Here is a 20893-nt window from a genome sequence, read left to right on the forward strand (position 1 = left end):
AGGGTTTCCATGCTGAGTCACAACATGGCAGAATGGTAAGTGAGTGCTCATGAGACAGAGGAGAAATCAAGTCAAATAGTAATGACGTCACTCTCATAGTCATGGACTGTTCCAGAGGGCACTGCCCCATGGCCCGGTCACCTCTTAAAGTACCACTTCCCAATACCCATCATATTGGTAATTAAATTTAAGTGTAAGTTTTAGAGGGATGCCCAAATCATAGCTTGCATGAAGAACAGCCTGGTGGAATAGGTCACACGCTCAAAGACCCCGAGGCAGGAATATGCTGAGTGCATTGTGGGACTATGAGACTATTCTAGGACAAGAAGAAGGGCATGGCTGAGGGGAGTGTAAGAAATGAGTTTGCAGATAGGGGAGAGGGTGTCTAGACTTGTCAGACACTGAAGAGTCTATCTCTTAGTCTGAAACAGTCACTCTGGTGCCCCCAGATAATAATAGACAGGAAGGAGGAAAGAGGTGGCATCAGGGAGACCATTTAGCAGAGTAGAGCAATGACCCATATAAGCGAGGATTGCAGCTAAGCCTGGTGGAGTGACAGAGAGAGAAGACCTGTTCATATTCTGAACATACCTTACAAGTAAACAACCAAGGGCCAGCAGGTCAAATATGGGTTAGCGGAGTATTCGGGCGGGGGGTGGGGGTGGGGGGTGACCTCAGGTTTTCATCCTGAGCCAGAAGACAACTTTGTGGTCAGATCATCAGATCAGCTTCAGGAATGTTCTTCCTGTACTGGGTAATAATTTCCTGGTCATGTGTCTCCTGTCCTCCTCCAGACTCTTAGTTCATTGGGGACAGGAGTTTCGCTCTAACAGCAGGCATGGGCCAATAAAAACTGAATTGATGAAGGGATGAAAAGACTTGGGCAGTGGGACGGAAGATGGATGAGTGCATAGAAAGGAAGTGAGTGGATTAGAAGGAAGGAAAGGAAAGGATGCAAAGAGGAAAGAGCTGCGCTGTGTACCTGGAGCTAGTGTCCGCGTCCCCAGGTCTCAGGGCCTTCCCTGTAAGGAATCCCTGCCCTCACACTCTCAGGATATATTTAGGTTGAGCACTTTAAGAGCATTTTAAAAGCTACACCTGGCCAGGCATTGGTGGCTCACGCCTTTAATCCCAGCACTTAGGAGACAGAGGCAGGTGGATTGCTGTGAGTTCAAGACCAGCCTGGTCTGCAGAGTGAGTCTAGGACAGCCAAGGCTACACAGAGAAACCCTGTCTCGAAAAAACAAAAAAACAAACACAAAAGCTACACCTAAGACTGGAAGAAACATGGCCCAGCGGCTAAGAGCACTGGTTGCTCTTTGAAAAGGATTCAGGTTTCTTTCTCCTCATCCACAGCTGTTGGCACATAACCACCTGTAAGTCCAGTCCCAGGAATTCTGATACCCTCATCGGGCCTCCATGGCCACCTGCACACACACGGTACACATACAGACAAGCAGGGCACTCCCATCCACAGAAATAAAAATAAATTGTAATTTTGTTTTTGTTTTTCCAAGACAGGGTTTCTTTATGTAGCCTTGGCTGTCCTGGACTCACTTTGTAGACCAGGCTGGCCACAGACTCACAGAGATCTACCTGCCTCTGCCTTCTTGAGTTCTGGGATAACAGGTGTGCGCCACCATGCCTGGAAATTTGTAATAAATAAATAAAAGTAAAAGCCATAGTGACATATGATGACACTATGTTTTTATTAACTTAGCAAGCCACTTCATCTCTTCCTGCTTCTCGTCCCCATCTGAGGTACAAACCAAATATGATATTTAAGAAGGTGTTCTTTCATGATATTCTGGTGACCCTTGGGTACCTTCCTCTAGAAACTGAAAGAAGCCTTCAGACCAGAGTACAGAGTAGTCAGCAAAGCAGCTCTCCCATGCCAAATCAGAACCCAAGTGCTGTACTGAGCTAATCTCAGGCATGACATCTTTCCTCCCAGGGACTCTGCTCACTGTTGTTCATCCAATGCCAGAAGTAGACTCTCTGGTGATGACCGGATAAGGCACTGGTCTATGAATATATCCAAAATCATTAAGAGTCATTTTATTGCTACTATTTTTTTTTAATCAGTAGTGTTTGGTTTCACCCTAGGTGTCTGGGCTATCTAATCTCTGGTCCTTGGTTACTCAAGCAATGTCAAGTATGGGTTCCAATTCCTTGAGTGGGACTTAAGTCAAATCAGACATTGGTTGGCTACTCCCACAAAATCTGTGCCTCCATTGCCCTAGCATAATTTGTAAGCCAGGCAAATTATAGGTCAAAGGTTTTGTGGCTAGGTTGGTCTTTATGTTCCCCTTTTGGTAGCATGCACAGTACCTTCCTGCACCATAAACATTAAAACATAGATCTAAAGGCTCCATGTAGGCACCAGCTCAGTTTCTCCATGTTCAATGAGTTGTGTGGGTATTGTCCTCAGCAATGGGACTAGGCCGTCAGTTTTTGGAGAGCAACCCATCATTGTCTTAGGAATAGCCCGAGTTGTTTGGGAATTTCAATAGATCCCTGTAAAATGATTATTAATATAGGTATAAGTGCATAAAACTTAGTAAGATAGATGTTTATCCTTAGCTGGCTAGTTATCCAAAAAACACAGGGAGGCTATGTTTTATTTAATTAGCCTCGAGCACAACACTGAGCAATTATTTCTCCATCCTAAACTTCCAAGTTAGTCTTGCTTCCTCCCAGCCAAAGTCTCCACCATAGTTACAATTTTGTCCTTTCCTTGCCTGACTCCATTTCTCTTTTTCTGAAGTGTCCTGGACCTCTCCTTGTGCCTCAATCCCCATTTCTCTCTTTTTCTTCCAATGTCACATCGTATTCTTTCTATTGCTCAGCATTGACTGGTCAGCATTTATTGGTAAAACAGAGATCAAATGATGACCATGTTTACACAAATGTGAGACAGGAGATATTTAGAATAATCATTACAATCCCGTGTCCAGACTGAAACCAGATAGTATGATAGAGAATTAGCATTTGAATGAACAAAGGTAAACTTTACACAACGCACAATGGCATTATACTAACAGGACCACCTTTGGCCAACAACTCAACTGAATGCAACCCAGGCTCACTACTAGAAGCCTCATTTTGTGATGAAATGGCCACTTATGAATCCATATCCCCATTATTAGGAGACCTCATTAAGATCATCTTCATATGGTTTAGGAAGTTTCCAATAGTCTAGTGTCAATATTATCCCTCAAATACCTCTCAATGTCATCTCTCTCTCTCTCTCTCTCTCTCTCTCTCTCTCTCTCTCTCTGAATTCTCTCTCTCTCTACTTCATTGACCCTCTGGCTGTCCACCTCTGTTCCCAGCCCCACCTTTCTCTAGTTTACTCATAAATATCTACAGTATTTCTCCCTCCCAGGAGATCCATGTGCCTGCCCTAAACCTTTCTCTAGATGTGGTCTACTGACTGTAGCTTAGGTTTTTTTTTTTTTTAATGTAACAGCTAATATCCACTTATAAGAAAATATGTATTATATTTATCTTAGTCTGGCTTACCTCACTTGGGATGATGTTTTTTTCTAGTTTCATGCATTGCCTGCAAATTTCATGATGACATTTTAATAGATGAGTACATTCTTCATTGTGTAAACATTGTATAAAAATGTGTACCACGTTTTGTTTATCCATTCTTCTGTGAAGGGGCATCTAGGTTGTTCTCAGTTTCTGGATATTATGAAAAATCGCAATAAACATGGTTGAGAAAGTGTCCTTGTGATAGAATGGAACATTCTTTCAATATATGCTCAAGAGTAGTATATCTGGGTCTTGAGGTAGATCAGGTCTCAATTTACTGAGGAACAACCAAATCGATTTAGTAGCTGTACAAGTTTGCACTCCTACCAGCAATAGAGAAGTGTTCCCTTTGCTCCACATCCTCTCCAGCATGAGCTGTCACTTGTGTTATTGATCTTAGGCATTCTGACAGATACAAAATGGAATCTCAAAGTAGATTTGATTTGCATTTCCCCGATGGTTAAGGATGTTGACCATTTATTTGTTTTTCAACTATTTGAAATTCCTCTATTAAGAACTCTCTTTTTCTATCTGTACTCCTACCCTTTTTTGGGGGATGGGGAAGACACATGTAACCCTGGCTGTCCGTAACTTCATTTGTAGACTAGGATGTCTTTGAACTCAGAGATCAACCTGCCTTTGCCTGCTGAGTGCTGGGATTAAAGACATAACCCATAATGCCCTGCTACCTGTTCCCCATTTTTAATTAGATTATTTGATTTTGTGATATGTAGTTTCTTGAGTTCTTTATATATTTTAGATATTAGTCCTCTGTTGGATGTAGTGTTGGTGCACATCTTTTTTGATTCTGGAGGCTGCTGTTTTGTCCTACTGACAGTGTCCTTTGTCTTGCAGAAGATTTTCACTTTCATGAGGCCCTGTTTATCAATTGTTGATCTTAGTGGCTGGGCTACTGGTGTTCTGTTCAGAACACCATTTCCTGTGCCAATGTGTTCTAGGCTATTCCCCACTTTGTCTTCTATCAGGTTCAGTGTATCTGGTTTTATGTTGATGTCTTTGATCCACTTGGTCTTAAGTTTTGTGCAGGGTTTGTGATAAATACGTATCTATTTTGCATTCTTCTACATGCAGACATCCACCTTAACCAGCACCAGTTGAAGAAGCTTTTCTTCCTGTTGCCCCACGTTGGGTGCCAGATGTTGGCTCTGTTTCTTAACAATTAAACTTTATTATACAACCCAACTAGCTTACACAAGAAGGAAAAATGGTTAAAGGGACAAAAGAGTGAACCTTCTGGTATCCGTTCCACGGGACGGGTCCTTAGGTGTCTCTCTGGCCCGCGTGCTGGTCCAGCCTGGTTGCTGCTCCCCACGCGCTCTCGCCCGGGCTGAACTTGTTGTTCTCTCCTCCCCACCTCCCTCAGTCACATGGAAAGGGCGGTCTCCTTCTCCCATTGAGGGTCAATTAGGAAAACAATAGCCCAGGTGGGGTTCCCAGGTCTGCTTCCTGAATTCCAGGCCCAGGATGGCTCCACTAAGTCTATCACAAGGTATTCATGGGGTGCCCCAAGGGTAAAGCCCACCAAGACTGCTTCCACCTGTGACAAAGCTTAATCTTTCCCATATCTTCCAGTATGTATTTCTGACTTCTTTATCAAAAATTGGGTGTCCATAGGCGTGTGGATTTATATCCAGGTCTTCAATTCAATTCCATTGATTAAGTTGTCTGTTTTTATGCCAATACCATGTGATTGTTATTACTATAGTTCTGCAGTACAACTTGAAATCAAGGATGGTAAGACCTTCAGCAGTTCTTTTATTTTTTCAGGATTGTTTTTTCCTATCCTGGAATTTTATTTTTCTACCTAAAGTTGATAATTGTCCTTTTGAGGCCTGTAAAAAATTGTGTTTGAATTTTGATGGGAATTGCATTGAGTCTGTAGATTAGTTTTGGTAGGACAGCCAGTTTTGCTATGTTGATTTCACTGATCCATGAGCTTGGCAGAGCTTTCCATCTTTTGATAGTTTCTTCAATTTATTTCTTCAAAGATTTGAAGTTTTTATCATCCAAGTCTTTCATTTGCTTGGTTAGAGTTTCCCCATGATAGTTTATATTATTTGAGGCTATTGTGAAGGGTGTTATTTCCATGATTTCTTTCTCAGTTTATTTGTAATTTATATATAGGAGGACTACTAATTTTTCATTTGTTTACCTTGTATCCATCCACTTGGCTGAAAGTGTTTATAAGCTATAGGAGTTCCCTGGTAGAATTTTTGGAGGAGTCACTTATGTATACTATCTATCATCTACAAATAACAATGCTTTGACTTCTTCATTATTCTTCTTTGCTCTGACAAGTACAACATTGAATAGATATGGAAAGAGTGGACAGCCTTGTCTTGTGCCTGATTTTAATGGAATTGCTTTGAGATCCTCTACATTCAATTTAATGTTGGATATAGGCTTGCTGTAAATTGCCTTTATTATGCTTAGGTATGTACCTTATATACCAAATCCTTTTAAGAATTTTATCATGAAGAGCATAAAGGGGTGTTAGATTTTGTCAAAGTCCTTTTCTTCATCTAATGAGATTATCATGTATTTGTTTTTTGTTGTTGTTGTTTTTGTTTTCTGTTTTTGGGTTTGTTTGGTTTTTTTTTTACTTTTGGTTTGCTATATGGTGGATTAAATTTATTGATTTTCCTGTATTAAATCATCCCTGCATGTCTGGGATGAAGCTTACTTGATCATGATGAGTGATATCTTTGATATGTTCTTAGATTCAGTTTGCAAGCTTTTTGTTGAATATTTTTGCATCTATGTTCATAAGGGACATTGGTCTGTAATTCTCTTTCTTTGTTAAGTCTTTATGTAGGTTGGGTATCAGGATAATTGAGGCCTGATAAAATAAGTTAGGCAGTGTTCCTTCTGTTTATATTTTGTGGAATAATTTGAGGAGTATTGGCATTAGCTCTTCTTTGAAAGTCTGGTAGAATTCTGTGCTAAAACAATCTAACCCTATTTGGGATAGGAGAGGGTGGAATAGAAGACATTTAACAACTGCTTCTATTTCCTTAGCTGTTCTAGGTCTATTGTACATGATTTAACCTTGGTAAGTGGTATCTATTGAGAAATGTACCCATTTATTTTAGATTTTTCCAATTTAATGAAGTACAGGATTTTACGGTATGTCTTTATGATACTCTGGATGTCTTCTATGTCTGTTGTTATGTCTCCCTTTCTGTTTCTAGTTTTATTAATTTGGATATCCTCTCTTTGTCTTTTAGTTATGGTTTGTGGATAAGAGTTTGTGCATCTTGTTGATTTTCTTAAAGAACAAACTCTGTTTCATTTAATTTTTTGTATTGTTCTCTTTGTTTCCATTTTATTGATTTCAGCCTCTAGTTTGATTATTTCTTGTCATCTACTGTTTTTGGGTGTTCTTACTTCTTTTTGTTCTAGAGCCTTCAGATGTGCTGTTAGCTTACTAGTACAAGATCTCTTTCATTTTTGTTTTGTTTTGTTTGTTTGTTTTATTGTTTTGTTTTTTATATAGGCACTTAGTGCTATGAACTTACCTCTTACAACTGCTTTCATTGTGTCCCATAACTTTGAATGTGCTGTGTATTCATTTTCATTGAATTCTTGAAAGTGTTCTATTGCTTTCTTCATTTCTGTCTTCACCCATTTTCATTCAGTAGAGAGTTGTTCAGTTTCCATGAGTTTGTAAGTTGTTGTTGATATCCAGCTTTAATCCATGGTGGTCTGATAGGATGCAGAAGTTATTTCCATTTTTTTTTTGTCTCAACTGAGACTTGTGGGTATGTCAAACTATGTGGTCGGTTCTGGAGAATGCTTCATGAGTTACTGAGAATTAGATATATTCTTTCGTGTTTGAGTGAAATATTCTGCATATATCTTTTAGGTCCATTTGAATTATAATGTTTGTTAGCTCCAGCATTTCTCTGTTTAGTTTTTTTGGGGGGTGACCTACCCATTTGTGAGAGCAGGGTATTGAAATCTCCTACTATTAGTGTGTGAGAGTCAATGTGTGATTTAAGCTGTCATAGTGACTCGGTTTCTCTGTGTAGCCTTAGCTACCCTGGATTCACTTTGTAGACCATGCTGGCCTCAAACTCACAGCGATCCACCAGCCTCTGCCTCCCAAGTGCTGAGATTAAAGCTGTGCACCACCACCGCCCAGCGACACTTCTTTTTTAAACTGTATTTTATTAGGGGGAATTGAGACCTCCACCTCCCTTCCACCAACCCCTTAACTCTGAGTAAGAGAGAAAAGTTAGTGGAGAGGGAAGGTTTCAGATCCCTTTACTTCTCCCAACTGTTTAGGGTCAATTGGGTTCTTTTGGGGCAATACCAATCTCTATCAATAGTAGATGCAACAAGCAGTCTCCTCCAAGCTGCTGCATTGAAACGTCTATCTCCAAGCCACCAGACAAACTCTGGTCTCTCCAAACTGCTACATGCCACATAGCACATGCCACATGCTGCACTTTCTCTCTCCAGGCTCTCCTGTTTATCTCCCTTGGAGACCTTGACCACACTCCTCTCCATGCTGCATGAGGCAGGCCATTACCAGCTGGCAAAGACCACACCCCACAGGAGACAATTATCAGCTGCGGGCATACTAAAACCCAAACTAAAACCCCAGACTTGGGCTTAAAACAAAAACATATTTACATAACATAAGTGAGTTTACAAAGAAACCAAAACTTCCATTGCACCAGCTTGCTGCTTAGATCCACTTCCTTGGAAAATCTTTTTCTAACCTTTACCGTGAGGTTATGTATATCCTTGATGTTGAGGTATATTTCCTGGATGCAACAAAAGGAGGGGTTTTCACATCCATTTTGTTATTCTGTGCATTCTGTGTGTGTGTGTGTGTGTGCGCGCGCGCTTCCCTTCTTTTGATTTTTGCTGGTACCAGATGATTTATTTCCTGTGTTTTCATGAGTGTAGTCAACTTCCTTAAGAGAAGATTTCCTTCTAGCACCTTCTGTAGAGCTGGATTTGTAGATAGATATTGTTTACATTTGGCATTACCATTGAATATCATATCTTATCTTATCTTATCTTATCTTATCTTATCTTATCTTATGGTAGTCGAAAATTTTGCTGGGTATAGTAGTTTGGGCTGACATATCTCATCTCTTAGAGTCTAAATCAGGACCTTCTGGCTTTTAGAGTTTCCATTGAGAAGTCATGTATAATTCTAATAGCCCTGCCTTTATATGTTACTTGATCTCTTTCCCTTGCAGCTTTTAATATTCTGTCTTTGTTCTGTATGGTTAGTGTTTTAATTATTATGTGGCAAGGGGACTTTATTTTCTGGTTCAATCCATTTGGTGTTCTGTATGCTTCTTGTTTCTTATAGGCATCTTATTCTTTAGGTTATTGAAAATTGATTCTATGATTTTATTGAAAATATTTTCTGATTCTTTTGAGTTTCTCCTTCCGCTATTCCTATTATTCTTAGGTTTGGTAGTTTGGCCTTTTCACAGTGTCCCAGATTTCCTGGTTGTTTTGCTCAAGAATGTTTTTGATTTAACATTTTCTTTGGCCTATATATATTTTTTTTCTATCGTATCTCCAATGCCTGAGAGTCTTTCTTCTCTCTCTCTCTCTCTCTCTCTCTCTCTCTCTCTCTCTCTCTCTCTTGTATTCTGTTAGTGAAACTTGCCTTTGTAGTTTTTGTCCACATTCCTAAATTTTTCATTTCCATAATTCCCTCATATTGTGCTTTCTTTATTGTTTCTATTTCCATTTTGGATCTTGAACAGTTTATTCACTCCTCCTCCCCGCACTGTTTGTGTTTACTTGGATTTCTTTAAGGGATTCACTCATTTCTTCTCTAAGGATCTCTATCATCTTCATATAGTTGGTTTTAAGGTCTTTTTATTCAGCTATGCTGGAATATTCTGAGCCTGCTGTGGTAGGATAGGAGGGCTCTGGTGGAGACCTTTTTCCCTGACTGTTATTGATTGTAGTATTAGACTGGCCTCTGGGCCTCTGGGTTTGGAGTAATTAAAGGTCTAGGTGCTGATTTCTGGCTTTATCTTTGTTGAGTGGGTGTTTGGGTCTTTGGTTTCTGTTTCCTTTCTGGATTATCAGAGAGTATGGTGGCTTTGTCGCCGCCTGTTTTACTGGCCTGCTCAACTGCTGTGTTCACAGGGAATGCCTGCTGGTGCTGCAGCCTGAGATAACGTGATGAATTAAGGGAAGGGAGGTTGGAGGAGAAGATCTTTGTGATCTGTTGGGGATGGAGTCAGAGAGGAAAGGGAGACCACGGCAGGTTTCCTGCTACAGAGCTGGGATGAGACAGGTGGTACTGGAGCCAGAGGAGCAGTAGGAGGGAGATGAGTCTTTGGCATAGTGCTGCCTTGGGAGGAGCAGCCCTTAGGTTAGTAGGGGGTGCCTGCTGGGGCTGAGGGCCAGGACAGGAAATGGAGGAGGGGAGCAGGAAAGGCTGCCACAGGTGGTGTGCAGCAGATTTGCCATGAGCCTGAGGAATTAGATCTCGGGAAAGAGAGGGAGAAGAGAAGATCTGTAGGCAGCCTACAGCCTACCTGGTTTTCTGGCAGGCATGGTGGGTGGGTTAGCAGGGGGTGCCTGCTGAAGTTGGGGGCTGGGACAAAACAAAGAGTGGAGGGGTTAGGAGGGGATGCTCTGTGGGATCCACCAGAGTTGTGGTCATGGGAGAAGGTAGGCTGCAGCTGGTGTTCTGTTTAGGAGAGAGGGTTAAGACCAAGGGGTCGGCTTTGTAGGGGAAGAGACAGTGGTGAAGGACTTCAGTTGGCTTACTGTTTCCCCAAGTGAATTCCTGCTGGTATTGGAGACTGGGACACTGGGATGAGTTGGGGGAAGGAAAGTTGGGAAAGATCTTTGTGATCCATTGGGGATAAGGTTAGAGAGAAAGAGAGACCGCAGCAGGTTTTCTACTGAAGAGCTGGGTGTGGGGGGTGGGGAGTGGATCTGGAGAAACAAAAGGAGACATTGTGTATCCTCCTTCAACCTACTTGTTTGTTAATCTCTTCTTAAAAATAGAATCATTGGGTCTGTGAGATGATTCAGGGAGTATGGTTGCCTACCGCCACCTGACAGATTTCCTTGGGACCCATGTGATGGAAAGAGAGTCAGTTCATACAAGTTGTCCTCTGATCACCACACACATTTATATGTATACAATTAACTATATGCACACAGTTAATTAATTATATGTGTGTAGCGAATTAATGTAAATTAATTGTGTGTACACAATTGATTAGTTAATGTTAAAATTTTTAAATAGGAACTAGAATCAGTCCTAAAAGCTGTCCTCTGACTCCACACATGCACAGTAACATGTGTGCACCCACAGCCACCTCTCTCTCTCTCTCTCTCTCTCTCTCTCTCTCTCTCTCTCTCTCTCTCTCTCTCTCACACACACACACACACACACACACACACACACACACACACTAATAATAAAGTTTTAACAATTCAAAGAAAGGATCACACCAGCATTATGCATATGAATGCTGTGTGGATACATACATAAAAAGGTGTGCCGAATTTTTGCTAATGTTTCTCTGATAGTTGAGAAAAATACTTTTTTTCTTTTGCCTTATCTCTTTCTGAGTTTTCAAGTGTTAACGTGTTTCTTGCAAAAAGGGAGAAATGGTGTTTCAAGCATTATTCATAGGTTAGGCTTTTAATGAACACAAATTTTCTTTTTCCCTTCTGGTCATTTAGTTTTAACCAAGATTGACAACTACACTGTGCTGGATTGCTCTTTGATCAGTCCTCCAGAAATCACTGAGAACCACCTTGACTTGAATTTGAAGGTAATGATTGTTCTAGAACACCCACCTGGCTATGATGAATATTTGGAGGGCAGATTGTGTACAGAAGAAAAGACACATGTGTGCTCTTCAAGCATTTTCATTTTCTATGCCACCTGCTGTTAATCCTGAAATTTGCCAGAAAAATCAACTCCCCCATTTTGGGCCAAATCTAAATCAAGCTTTATTAAATGGTAGAGACTGTCCAAGAGATGGACTTTGGTCAGGACTATTCTAAGGGCCACCACCATACTTTCCCATGAGGCTTGTTATTGTCCAACAACTACAATTCCCAGCATTCCAGTCACCTGGTTCCTAGGCAGGTGGGGCTTACAGGTTAATTTGGGGGCATTGCACTTCTTTGGTGTTTGCTCCTTTTTAAAAGACTCCAGAATCCTTTCTTGGTGACCAAATGATTGTGGTCCTTGCACTGCTTATGCCTGTCTCCTTGATGAGAATAGCAACACATTTTGCCCCTTCATTCCTGGGAAAGATTCAAGTAGAATGACCCGCATTCATTAGAACGTAACACGCCAGGAGGTGCTGAAGCGATGACTCAGTTGGGGAAAATACTTACTACACAAGCATGAGGACCTAGGCTCAGTCTCCTAAAGACCATGGTGGGAGGCATGAGGAGGCAGAGATAGGGCAATCGCTGGGCTTGCAGCCCAGCCAGTCAGGTGAATCCTCAAGTTCTTGGTTCAGTGAGAGATGCTGACTCAAAATAATAAAATAATAATAATAATAATAATAATAATAATAATAATAATAATAGTGATTAAAGAAGATATTCAGCATCAAACTCTGAGCTACACAAGCACACACGCATATGAACACAGCACATACTCGTGCATGCATGAGGAATTTATCCCATCAATTGTTTGTTCAGAGCAGCAGGTCCCACTGAGGCCGCTGACCTCTACAGAAATCGAATGTACATGGAAATGGTGGTTACTGATCCTGGAAAAGCAGCATTTTACTTAGGTTTAGTCTTATCCAAACTAACATCACTGCCTTTTATTCTGAGGCAGGGTCTGACTGTGTACCTCTGGCTGTCCTGGAAGTCACTGTGTAGACCAGGCTGGCCTCACATTCACAGAGATCTGTCTGTCTCTGCCTCCCAAATGCGAGGCTTAAAGGCATGTGCCACGACTCTTGACATATAGGGTTTTTTAAAAAATAAAAATTGGTTTGTGTCTCCTTTATTCAGTCTTTCAAACCAGTTAAGTGCTGTTCAAGACAGTATATTTAGGTAATGCCCAATACTTAATAAGACCAAGATTGAGCATATCCCAAATTTGCTTCATTAAGCCATATGGAGTCCCTGTCTCTCCTGAGTACTTCTGTGGCTCCCCAGGGCTGGGCATCTGGAAGACTGGTTCATGAGCTATTCAGAGGTGCACCTTAGCTCGCAGCACCTACCCTCTTTGTCTAAGAGACATCCCAGCTAGGAGCTTCTCCCGGAATGCCCGCCCCCCCCCACCCCCCCAGCAAACAGATACACATAGATACGTCAACAATCTCCAGAGTTCTGGGGCTGGAGAGATGGCTCAGCTGTTGAGTGCGCCTACCACTCTTCCAGGGCACTTGAGTTCTGTACCCAGCATCCACATCAGGTGACTCACAGCTGCCCTCGACTCCAGTTCCAGGAGAGCCAATGTCCCTGACCTTTAGAGTAACTGCACGCACGTGCACTTACCCACACAATACATATAATTTAAAATAAATCTTTTTTTTTTTTTTTAAAGCTCAGAGCTTTGAAACATAGCCGCTAGCCAAGGAGCCTAAAGATCAATCGTGTTCTCATCCTTTATCAAGAAGCTTCTGGGATCTTCTTTATCCTGGCTTGAGAGGTCCCAGCTTCTATGTCTGATGCCTTTGCATCTTCACGCGGTAATCGGTCTTCCTTTCCGCTTCCCCCAGGGTGCATTCTACCCACTGGAAAGCCTCGTTGACCCACCCTTTCTGCCAGCTCCTTTCGAGCTCCCAGACAACAGGAACTCCATGCTTTACATTGGCATCTCCGAGTACTTCTTTAAATCTGCATCCTTTTCGCACTACGTATCTGGGGCTCTTGGTACCATGCTGTCCACCAAGGAGGTAAGTAAAGCCTTGGCATGGTGGCTGTGGCCTCTGTCCTTAACTTTTTTTTTTTAATATAAATGTCCCGCTATGGACTTTTTGTCACAGTTTTGATTTCTGGGTTTTGTTTACACCATCATTCCTAGAAACGATAATGAATGAAGGATTATAGGGGGGTGCTCTTATTATTTGGGGGAGAGGGTTGTAGGGTTTCCGGTTCTTCCTCATGATGGCTAGCCACTTTCCTAGAATAATCTTAACTAATACAGAGACATCTCTCCCACCACTTACCATCTGTGCCCTTTGGTCAGTTCATCCTACCTCTGCGTGTTGGTGTCCTCATCTAGAAAGGAAGCTGAGGGTCCCACACTCTTAGGGTCGTGATGGTCATGAAGGGATTTAAACATATAAAGCTTCCAGAACAATCTCAGTACAAACTAAGTGCTCTGCAACTGTTGCTTCTGGGTTACATCATCATCATCAATCATCATCATCACCACCACCACCACCACCACCACCATCATCATCATCATCATCATTCTTTGCGTTCTGCTGTAAAAGGATATCTCCTATTGGTAATTACTACCGATTTATACCAGCAAACAGTAATGGGACAGATACACAACTGATTCTCTCTGCGATGTGAGCCTCTATTATCACAAGAATACCCTCTCCAGCTAGTCAACAACAACAACAACACCCACTCATTTTAAAATCTTCACTTTCTGTGCATCGTAATTGTACACATTACTGTAAACCTTTCATTCAGTGTGGTGCGGACAGCAGCACCAGCTGCTTTTAGCCTTGAAAATAATGCTCACCGTATAAATTACTTAAACAACTTAACATTTTGGGGAATCTCTGAAAATGAAAACAACGGCTTGAGACTTACAGCTAATGACTGCAGAAATGTTGTATACGGATTGTGTATATACGATACAGTATTCTCCAGGGAATACAGCTTCTGGAAAGGGATCTGACTTTGAGCAAGTCTCTTGCCTTTTCTGGGCCTCAGATATCCTCAAATTTTTTCTTGGGCGATGAGATGAGGTTAACTAAACATTCTGTGGCTACTCCACCTCCTCCACCTCTTCACAGCCCACAGGAGAGAGAATTCTACCTTTTACCCAAAGAAGCAGCCCAGATAAAATCTTGCAGTGATTCAGTACTTTTCCTCTATCCTAGATTTCGAAATATTTCAACCAAAACACTCAAGGAGTTGGCAGCGTGCTCTCCAAGGTGAGTGCTCACATTTCACTCCTCAGTGGTAGTTGTCACTGAGGTCAGTCACTTCCAGGAGATGCTGGGATTGTCTTTTGATCCAAGCAGAAGTCATCCATGCTTTTTTTTCCCTTTTCTTTCTTCCCTTCTCTTCCTCCTCCTCCTCCTTCATTTCTTGACAGTGTCTCAATATGTAACCCAGGTAAAGGTGCAATGCTCCTGCCTCAGCCTTCCATATACTGGGATTATAGGTGTATATATGGGACCTAGGTAAAGGTACAATGCTCCTGCCTCAGCCTTCCATATACTGGGATTATAGGTGTCTATATGGAACCTAGGTAAAGGTACAATGTTCCTGCCTCAGCCTCCCATATACTGGGATTATAGGTGTATACCACCATTTTTGTCCATTGAAAGAATTGTTCATCCTACAAGAATTTTTCTTCCTGATCAAAAATATCTGGAAATATTTGCTAACTAAACCCCTGTTAAAGTACAACTAAAAGTATTGTAAATTCATAAAATAACCAATCCACAAAATTCCACCACCCTCAAAATAACTCACTTAAATATAGAAGTTACCGGTTTAAATAAAGGATTTGATCCTTACATTACATTATTTATTTATTTATTTATTTATTTATAGACAAGATCTCACTATGTAATCAAGGCTGGTCTGGAACTCAATATTTAACCCAGTCTGGTCTTTAATTATTGATCCTCCTGTCTCAGGATTCCAAGTACTGGGGTTAAACATGACTTTAATAAACAATTGTTAATGCTACCCCTTCATAGCATCCTAGGTATCATTTATAATGCACCCACAAGCTCAAGTTTACTTTAACAGGCCAAGATGCTTCAGAGAAAGGCATTCAAGGCAGATAGATGTTAGCTTGAATTTCAGTTCTACAGTTTATTCTGTGAGAACTGTGGGAAAAGCACTTAGCCTATCCACAACTCATATTCCATTGTAAAACAGCGTTACTGCTCAGTGGCAGTGGTGCACACCTTAATCCTAGCACTTGGGAGGCAGAGGCAGGTGGTGTCCTGTGAATTCGATGCCAGCTTGGTCTGCAGAGTGAGTTCCAGGACAGACAGGGCTACACAGAGAAACACTGTCTTGAAAAAAAAACATAATAATAGAAGATGATAGATAGATAGATAGATAGATAGATAGATAGATAAAAATAAAAATAATAAAGCACCACTGCCTTGGAGTTTTATGAAGAGTAGACAAGAGATGATAAAAAAAAATCCCTGATGTTGTAGCTGGCACGAAGGATGTATTCAACAAATGCAACTGCTGTGATAGCTGCGTTTTATGCATTGCTATTCCTAGTAAAGAGGTGTTTCCTATCCTAAGTGCACGATACAAGATTTAGTTAGCACTAGCCACCCGAGGTTTGTGGTTTCCTCTCATCAGCTCCTGACTCTCGATCTCCGTTTCTCTCCCTGAACGGGACAGATTGCAGAGATCTACGTCTTATCCCAGCCGTTCATGCTGCAGATCATGGCCACAGGGCCTCCTGAGATCAACTTACACCGCAACAATTTCAGCCTGGAGTTCCCTGCTTCCGTCGTCATGCTCACTGAGCTGGAGAACTCCACCATCGAGCCCATCGTCTCCATGGACTTTGTGAGTTTGGGGATACAGGAGGGCAGCCTCTGGGCACGAAGCCTGTTCCTGCGGTGAACCACTCACTGGCCAGCAGCCTCTCAATGTGTGGAGTGGAGGTTGGTTCCTAAACTCAGCGGGAGGATAGAGTAGATAGTGAGGCTGTCTAAAAAACAGACCCTCCTGCCCATACCTGGAGCTCAGGAACCTGTGTGTAAACGATCTCACCAATCTCTGCTTCCCATGTACTCTTCCGTTTACATTAGAGAGCTGTAATCAAGCGAAGCTTCCCCGGCCAATTAAAGTTAAAAAAAAAAAATAGTACAATGAAGCAAAATGAAATTACTCACATGAACAAAGAGAAGATCTGCTGTTGGGAGAGAGCAAACTGAAATGGGGGCTGGGGACGTCGCTCAGCGGTAGACTGCTTGTCTGGCATGTGTAACACCCTGGGTTTAATCTAAAGCACTCCCAAAGACTAATTTTAAAAAAAAACAAACTTTAAAGAATAAACCTTTACACTTAGCTTCTTTCCCTGCAAGACACTATTTTTCGTTTGTTTGTTTTGTTTTGTTTTGTTTTTTTGAGACAGGGTTTCTCTGTGTAGCCCTGGCTGTCCTGGACTTGCTTTGTAGACCAGGCTGGTCTCGAACTCACAGAGATCTGCCTGCCTCTGCCTCCCGAGTGCTGGGTTTAAAGGTCTGCGCCACCCCTGCCTGGCTGCAAGACAATATTTTTAGAGCCACTTATTTGTTTGGTTTTGATACAGGACATCCCCCCATGTAGCCCAAGCTGGCCTTGAAATCTTCTTCCTCCTTCCTCACCCTTCCAAATGCTATTTACACTCATATGCTGCCCTGCCCAGATGTAGACATAGTGCTCTTTTGAATAAGAGGCAACTTTGGGCTTGTGATGTCTCCACTAGAGGATATTATACTTGTGGTCTACATGGACAGCCACTCACCTCAATAATGACGGCTTTCTCATCTTCAGGTTGCTAGCACCAGTGTTGGCCTGGCTATTTTGGGACAGAAACTGATCTGCTCCTTATCCTTGAACAGGTAAGAGCAATTGATTTGACTGTTGGAAACCTGGGTAACTAATTAGAAAACATTCCCCCAAAGAAAAGGTGACCACTGAGCAAACAAATGCTTTACCACTGTGGGACTGTGTGAGTCAGCTCAGGACTCTGCCTCTAACAGAACAGATGACTTCAGAGGTTGGACCAAGTATGGACCAAGTAAAAGAAAATTGCACTGTGAAGGTAATTCGATCGGCCCCCATTCCAGTGATGACTAAAGTTCCTCTTGGTGACTCGGGGAGAAATATGCTGAATGGGGGATATTGCAAGAAGTGGGGTACATGGAAATATGCAGGTGCAGTAAACATCTTTATAGAGATTAAAGGAACCAGGTTTCAAATCCCTTCTCATGGGTGAAGTCTTTTCTTAGTGTTAGTATTGCTGTAATTAAACAAAACAAAACAAAAAAACCCCACCATGACCAAAAGCAATTTGGGTGGTAAAGAGTTTATTTGGATTACATATCCTAAATCACAGTCCACTGAGGGAAGCCAAAGCAGGAACTCAAACTGGGCAGGAACTGAGAGACAGAAGCTAATGCAGAGGCCATGGAGAAGGGCTGCTTACTGGCATTTTCCTCTGGCTTGCTCAGCCTGCTTTCTTACAGAAGCCAGGACCACCAGCCCAGGGTGGTACCACCAAAAATGGTCATGACCCTCCTTAATCAATCACTACATCCGTCACACTCTATATAGGCATGCTGACAGCCGGACCTTACAGAAACATTTTCTCAGTTCAGGTCCCCTCCTCCCAAAGTTGACTTAAAACTAGCCAGCATGGGGATGGAAAGGTGGCTCAGGAGTTAAGAGCACTGGCTGATCTTCCAGAGGTCCTGAGTTCAATTCCCAGCAACCATATGGCGGCTCCCAATCATCTATAAATGAGATCTGGTGCCCTCTTCTGGCGTGCAGGTGTACATGCAGGCAAAATGCTGTATACATAACAAATGAATAAATCTTAGGAAGAAAACTAGCCGGTACAAGTCAGTTAACTACTTCCAGTTCATGTCTCCATTTCTTTATGTGTAATATGAAAGCACTGGGCTGACCCAGTGCCCCTCAGACTGTGACACTGGGTCCTACAACTGGAACAGAGAATTTAACAAGACCTTGGACCATGACCTAGGTAGTCTCTCACAGGAGGTGATAAGGTGTGAAAGGATATGAAGAGCTCCTACATACAGGTCACTGAACACCGTCTTCAAGGTCCACGATCACTGAAGTCATGAACCCGACAATCTAAGGGGAGGGTTTATGGAAAAAAAAATTAGCTGGCCCAAGCCAAACTCGTGGAAGAAGACGAGGCAATATAAAACCAGCCAGAAATGAACTGAGAACCCGATAGGAGAAAGTTGGCCCACCTCCCTGCATTCACCTGATGGCTAGCACAGGACTGTAGTAACCTTGGGAAACGCCTTCAATAAAAATCAAGTTAAGTAGAAAAGAATACAAAACTGCATATATACAATAACCAACTGTACAATGAAAAGCTTCATACCTAGCCAGGAAACTAGATCAGCCACCACCCTCCCCCCCCAAAAAATAGAATCCAAGATTATGAGGCTATAAAATTAAAGGTTTTTTCATAAAAATATTCACTATGCTGTACCATTTTTACAAGAAGAGGAATCCAGTTGTAGGAGAAAAGGCTTCTTGAAACTTTACTCAAACTTACCCTCTGAGCACTGCTGGCTTCTCGGAAGGATCCAGAGATACCATACCTAGAGTTCACCAGACTTGGGGACCAAGGACAATACATTCTTAAGGTAGCATCCTAAAGAAACGTGGCCCAGAGTTGATTATACTCGGTTTACACCACCAATAATTTCAAAACGATTATTTACCGTTTCAAAAACAATTATTATGGAACAAGGGCCCCCAAACACAAAACTCTCAATTGTCTGGAGACCCCCAACATGGCCCTATTTCTAGGCGGGGGGGGGGGGGGGTCAGGCAGATAAGACACAGAGCCATAATGAGTGACCTTCGAGGTGGCAGCTCTGAGAAGTAAATGGATACAAAGCACCGGGCAGGGGTATGAGGAGGTAAAGATTCTTCAGCATGCGGATGGGCCAAAAGGCAGGAGGGAGAAAATGTCAGACTGAACTGCTTCAGCCTGGGGCTGTGGGGTACAGGCTGAGAACTTAGGTGATGGGGACAGAAAGGAGGGGGCGGCCAAGAAAGCGAGGCTGGGACCTGGACTCATGGCAGGAGCAGATGAGACAGCTGGTGGTGGCAGTGGGGCCCAAGATAAGGTAGAGGATGCCTAGGTCTGATACGTGTCCGCGGTCCTGGCAGAATCTAAAGGAAGGATTTGATAACAGTAATATTTCAAGCTTGGGGGTCGCGTGGGCTTGCTGCTCTGCTTAAAAGATCCTGGTCTCTCTGACATCTCTTTTAGCGACCAATGGCAGCATCAGTCAGTGCTGTGGTTATTAAGGAAATAATTTTTAAGATGGATTTTAACCCACCAAATTCATACCATTATCCCATTTTCCAGCTTCCTGCAATCCTCAGATTTCTCTGACCTCATGGTGATGAATCTTGAAATTAGGGTCCCTGCCTTGCTGTTCGTTGCTGTAGGTCTCCTTGGCATTTATGGATTAGGAGGGTTTCTCCCACCCTGATGTCTTAGTTACGTCTGAGTAAGAATACTCACATTATTTAGGGGCCCCGCTGCTAAAGGAAAATGCAGCTCTCCTACTTCAGATGTCTCAGTGAGCGAAGTGTTAACTGAATAAGCACAAGGACGTGAGTTCGAATCCCCGACACCTGTGTGAGGATGGTGGTGCGCAGCTTAACCTTAAGTGCTAAGGGGCAGAAACGCACCTCATGCTGACCTGCTGGACAGCCAGAATAACTGATTAAGTGAGCTCCAAGGTTAATGGGAGACATTGTCTCAAGTAAATAAACAAACACTCAGATAGATAGATAGATAGATAGATAGATAGATAGATAGATAGATAGATAAAAACACCTGGCATGGATTTGTGGCCTTCACAGGTACACACCACAGATGAGCATGTCTCACACACACACATACTCACTCTCTCTCTCTCTCTCTCTCTCTCTCTCTCTCTCTCTCTCTCTCTCTCTCACTCACAAGGTTTAAAACATCAAGAGCAATGTCAGAGTAGAAACTGAAGGAATCTAAGGTGGCTCCTGCCGAAGACGCTGGATTAAATTCAGGCACTGAGCCAGCTTTGGGCACGCTTTGTGGGTCATGCCTCATTTGGGCAAAGAGCCAGAGAACAGACAGGACTTAGCAAGGTTGCCCAGGCTGGGCTGAAAGGCAGTCTTGTCCTCAGGGGTGGGAGCAGCAGCCCCACCTCCCACAGCACTGCCCAGCCAGCTCCTCTACACTAGGGCTCTCATTGAGGCCTTTCAGGCTCAGCTGGTTTGCTCTTTGTCTGATGTCACCGAGAGTCATCGGGAAAGGAGGGGGCATGGGTGGGGACCCATGAGACAGACATCAAAGGAGAAGAACCAGGCAATAAGCAACCCCTGACTGAGCTGTCTGGCATTGGTTATATAGATATGAGATGTAGAAATT

General features: G+C 42.6%; 1 protein-coding gene across 3 annotated transcripts in view; it reads left to right on the plus strand.

Annotated features, from left to right (window-relative positions):
• BPIFC (BPI fold containing family C) overlaps positions 1-20893 on the plus strand; it is a 66552-nt gene that overhangs the window by 30678 nt on the left and 14981 nt on the right. For all 3 annotated transcript variants that reach the window (XM_084794091.1, XM_084794090.1, XM_084794092.1), the window contains 5 exons: positions 11254-11345; positions 13266-13442; positions 14610-14663; positions 16111-16281; positions 17254-17321. In XM_084794091.1, the coding sequence (XP_084650217.1) occupies positions 11254-11345; positions 13266-13442; positions 14610-14663; positions 16111-16281; positions 17254-17321 (562 nt within the window). The remainder of the gene's footprint in view (positions 1-11253; positions 11346-13265; positions 13443-14609; positions 14664-16110; positions 16282-17253; positions 17322-20893) is intronic.

This window comes from Acomys minous (genome assembly GCF_964271855.1).
Source record: "Acomys minous genome assembly, chromosome: 9".
Lineage (NCBI taxonomy): Eukaryota > Metazoa > Chordata > Mammalia > Rodentia > Muridae > Acomys > Acomys minous.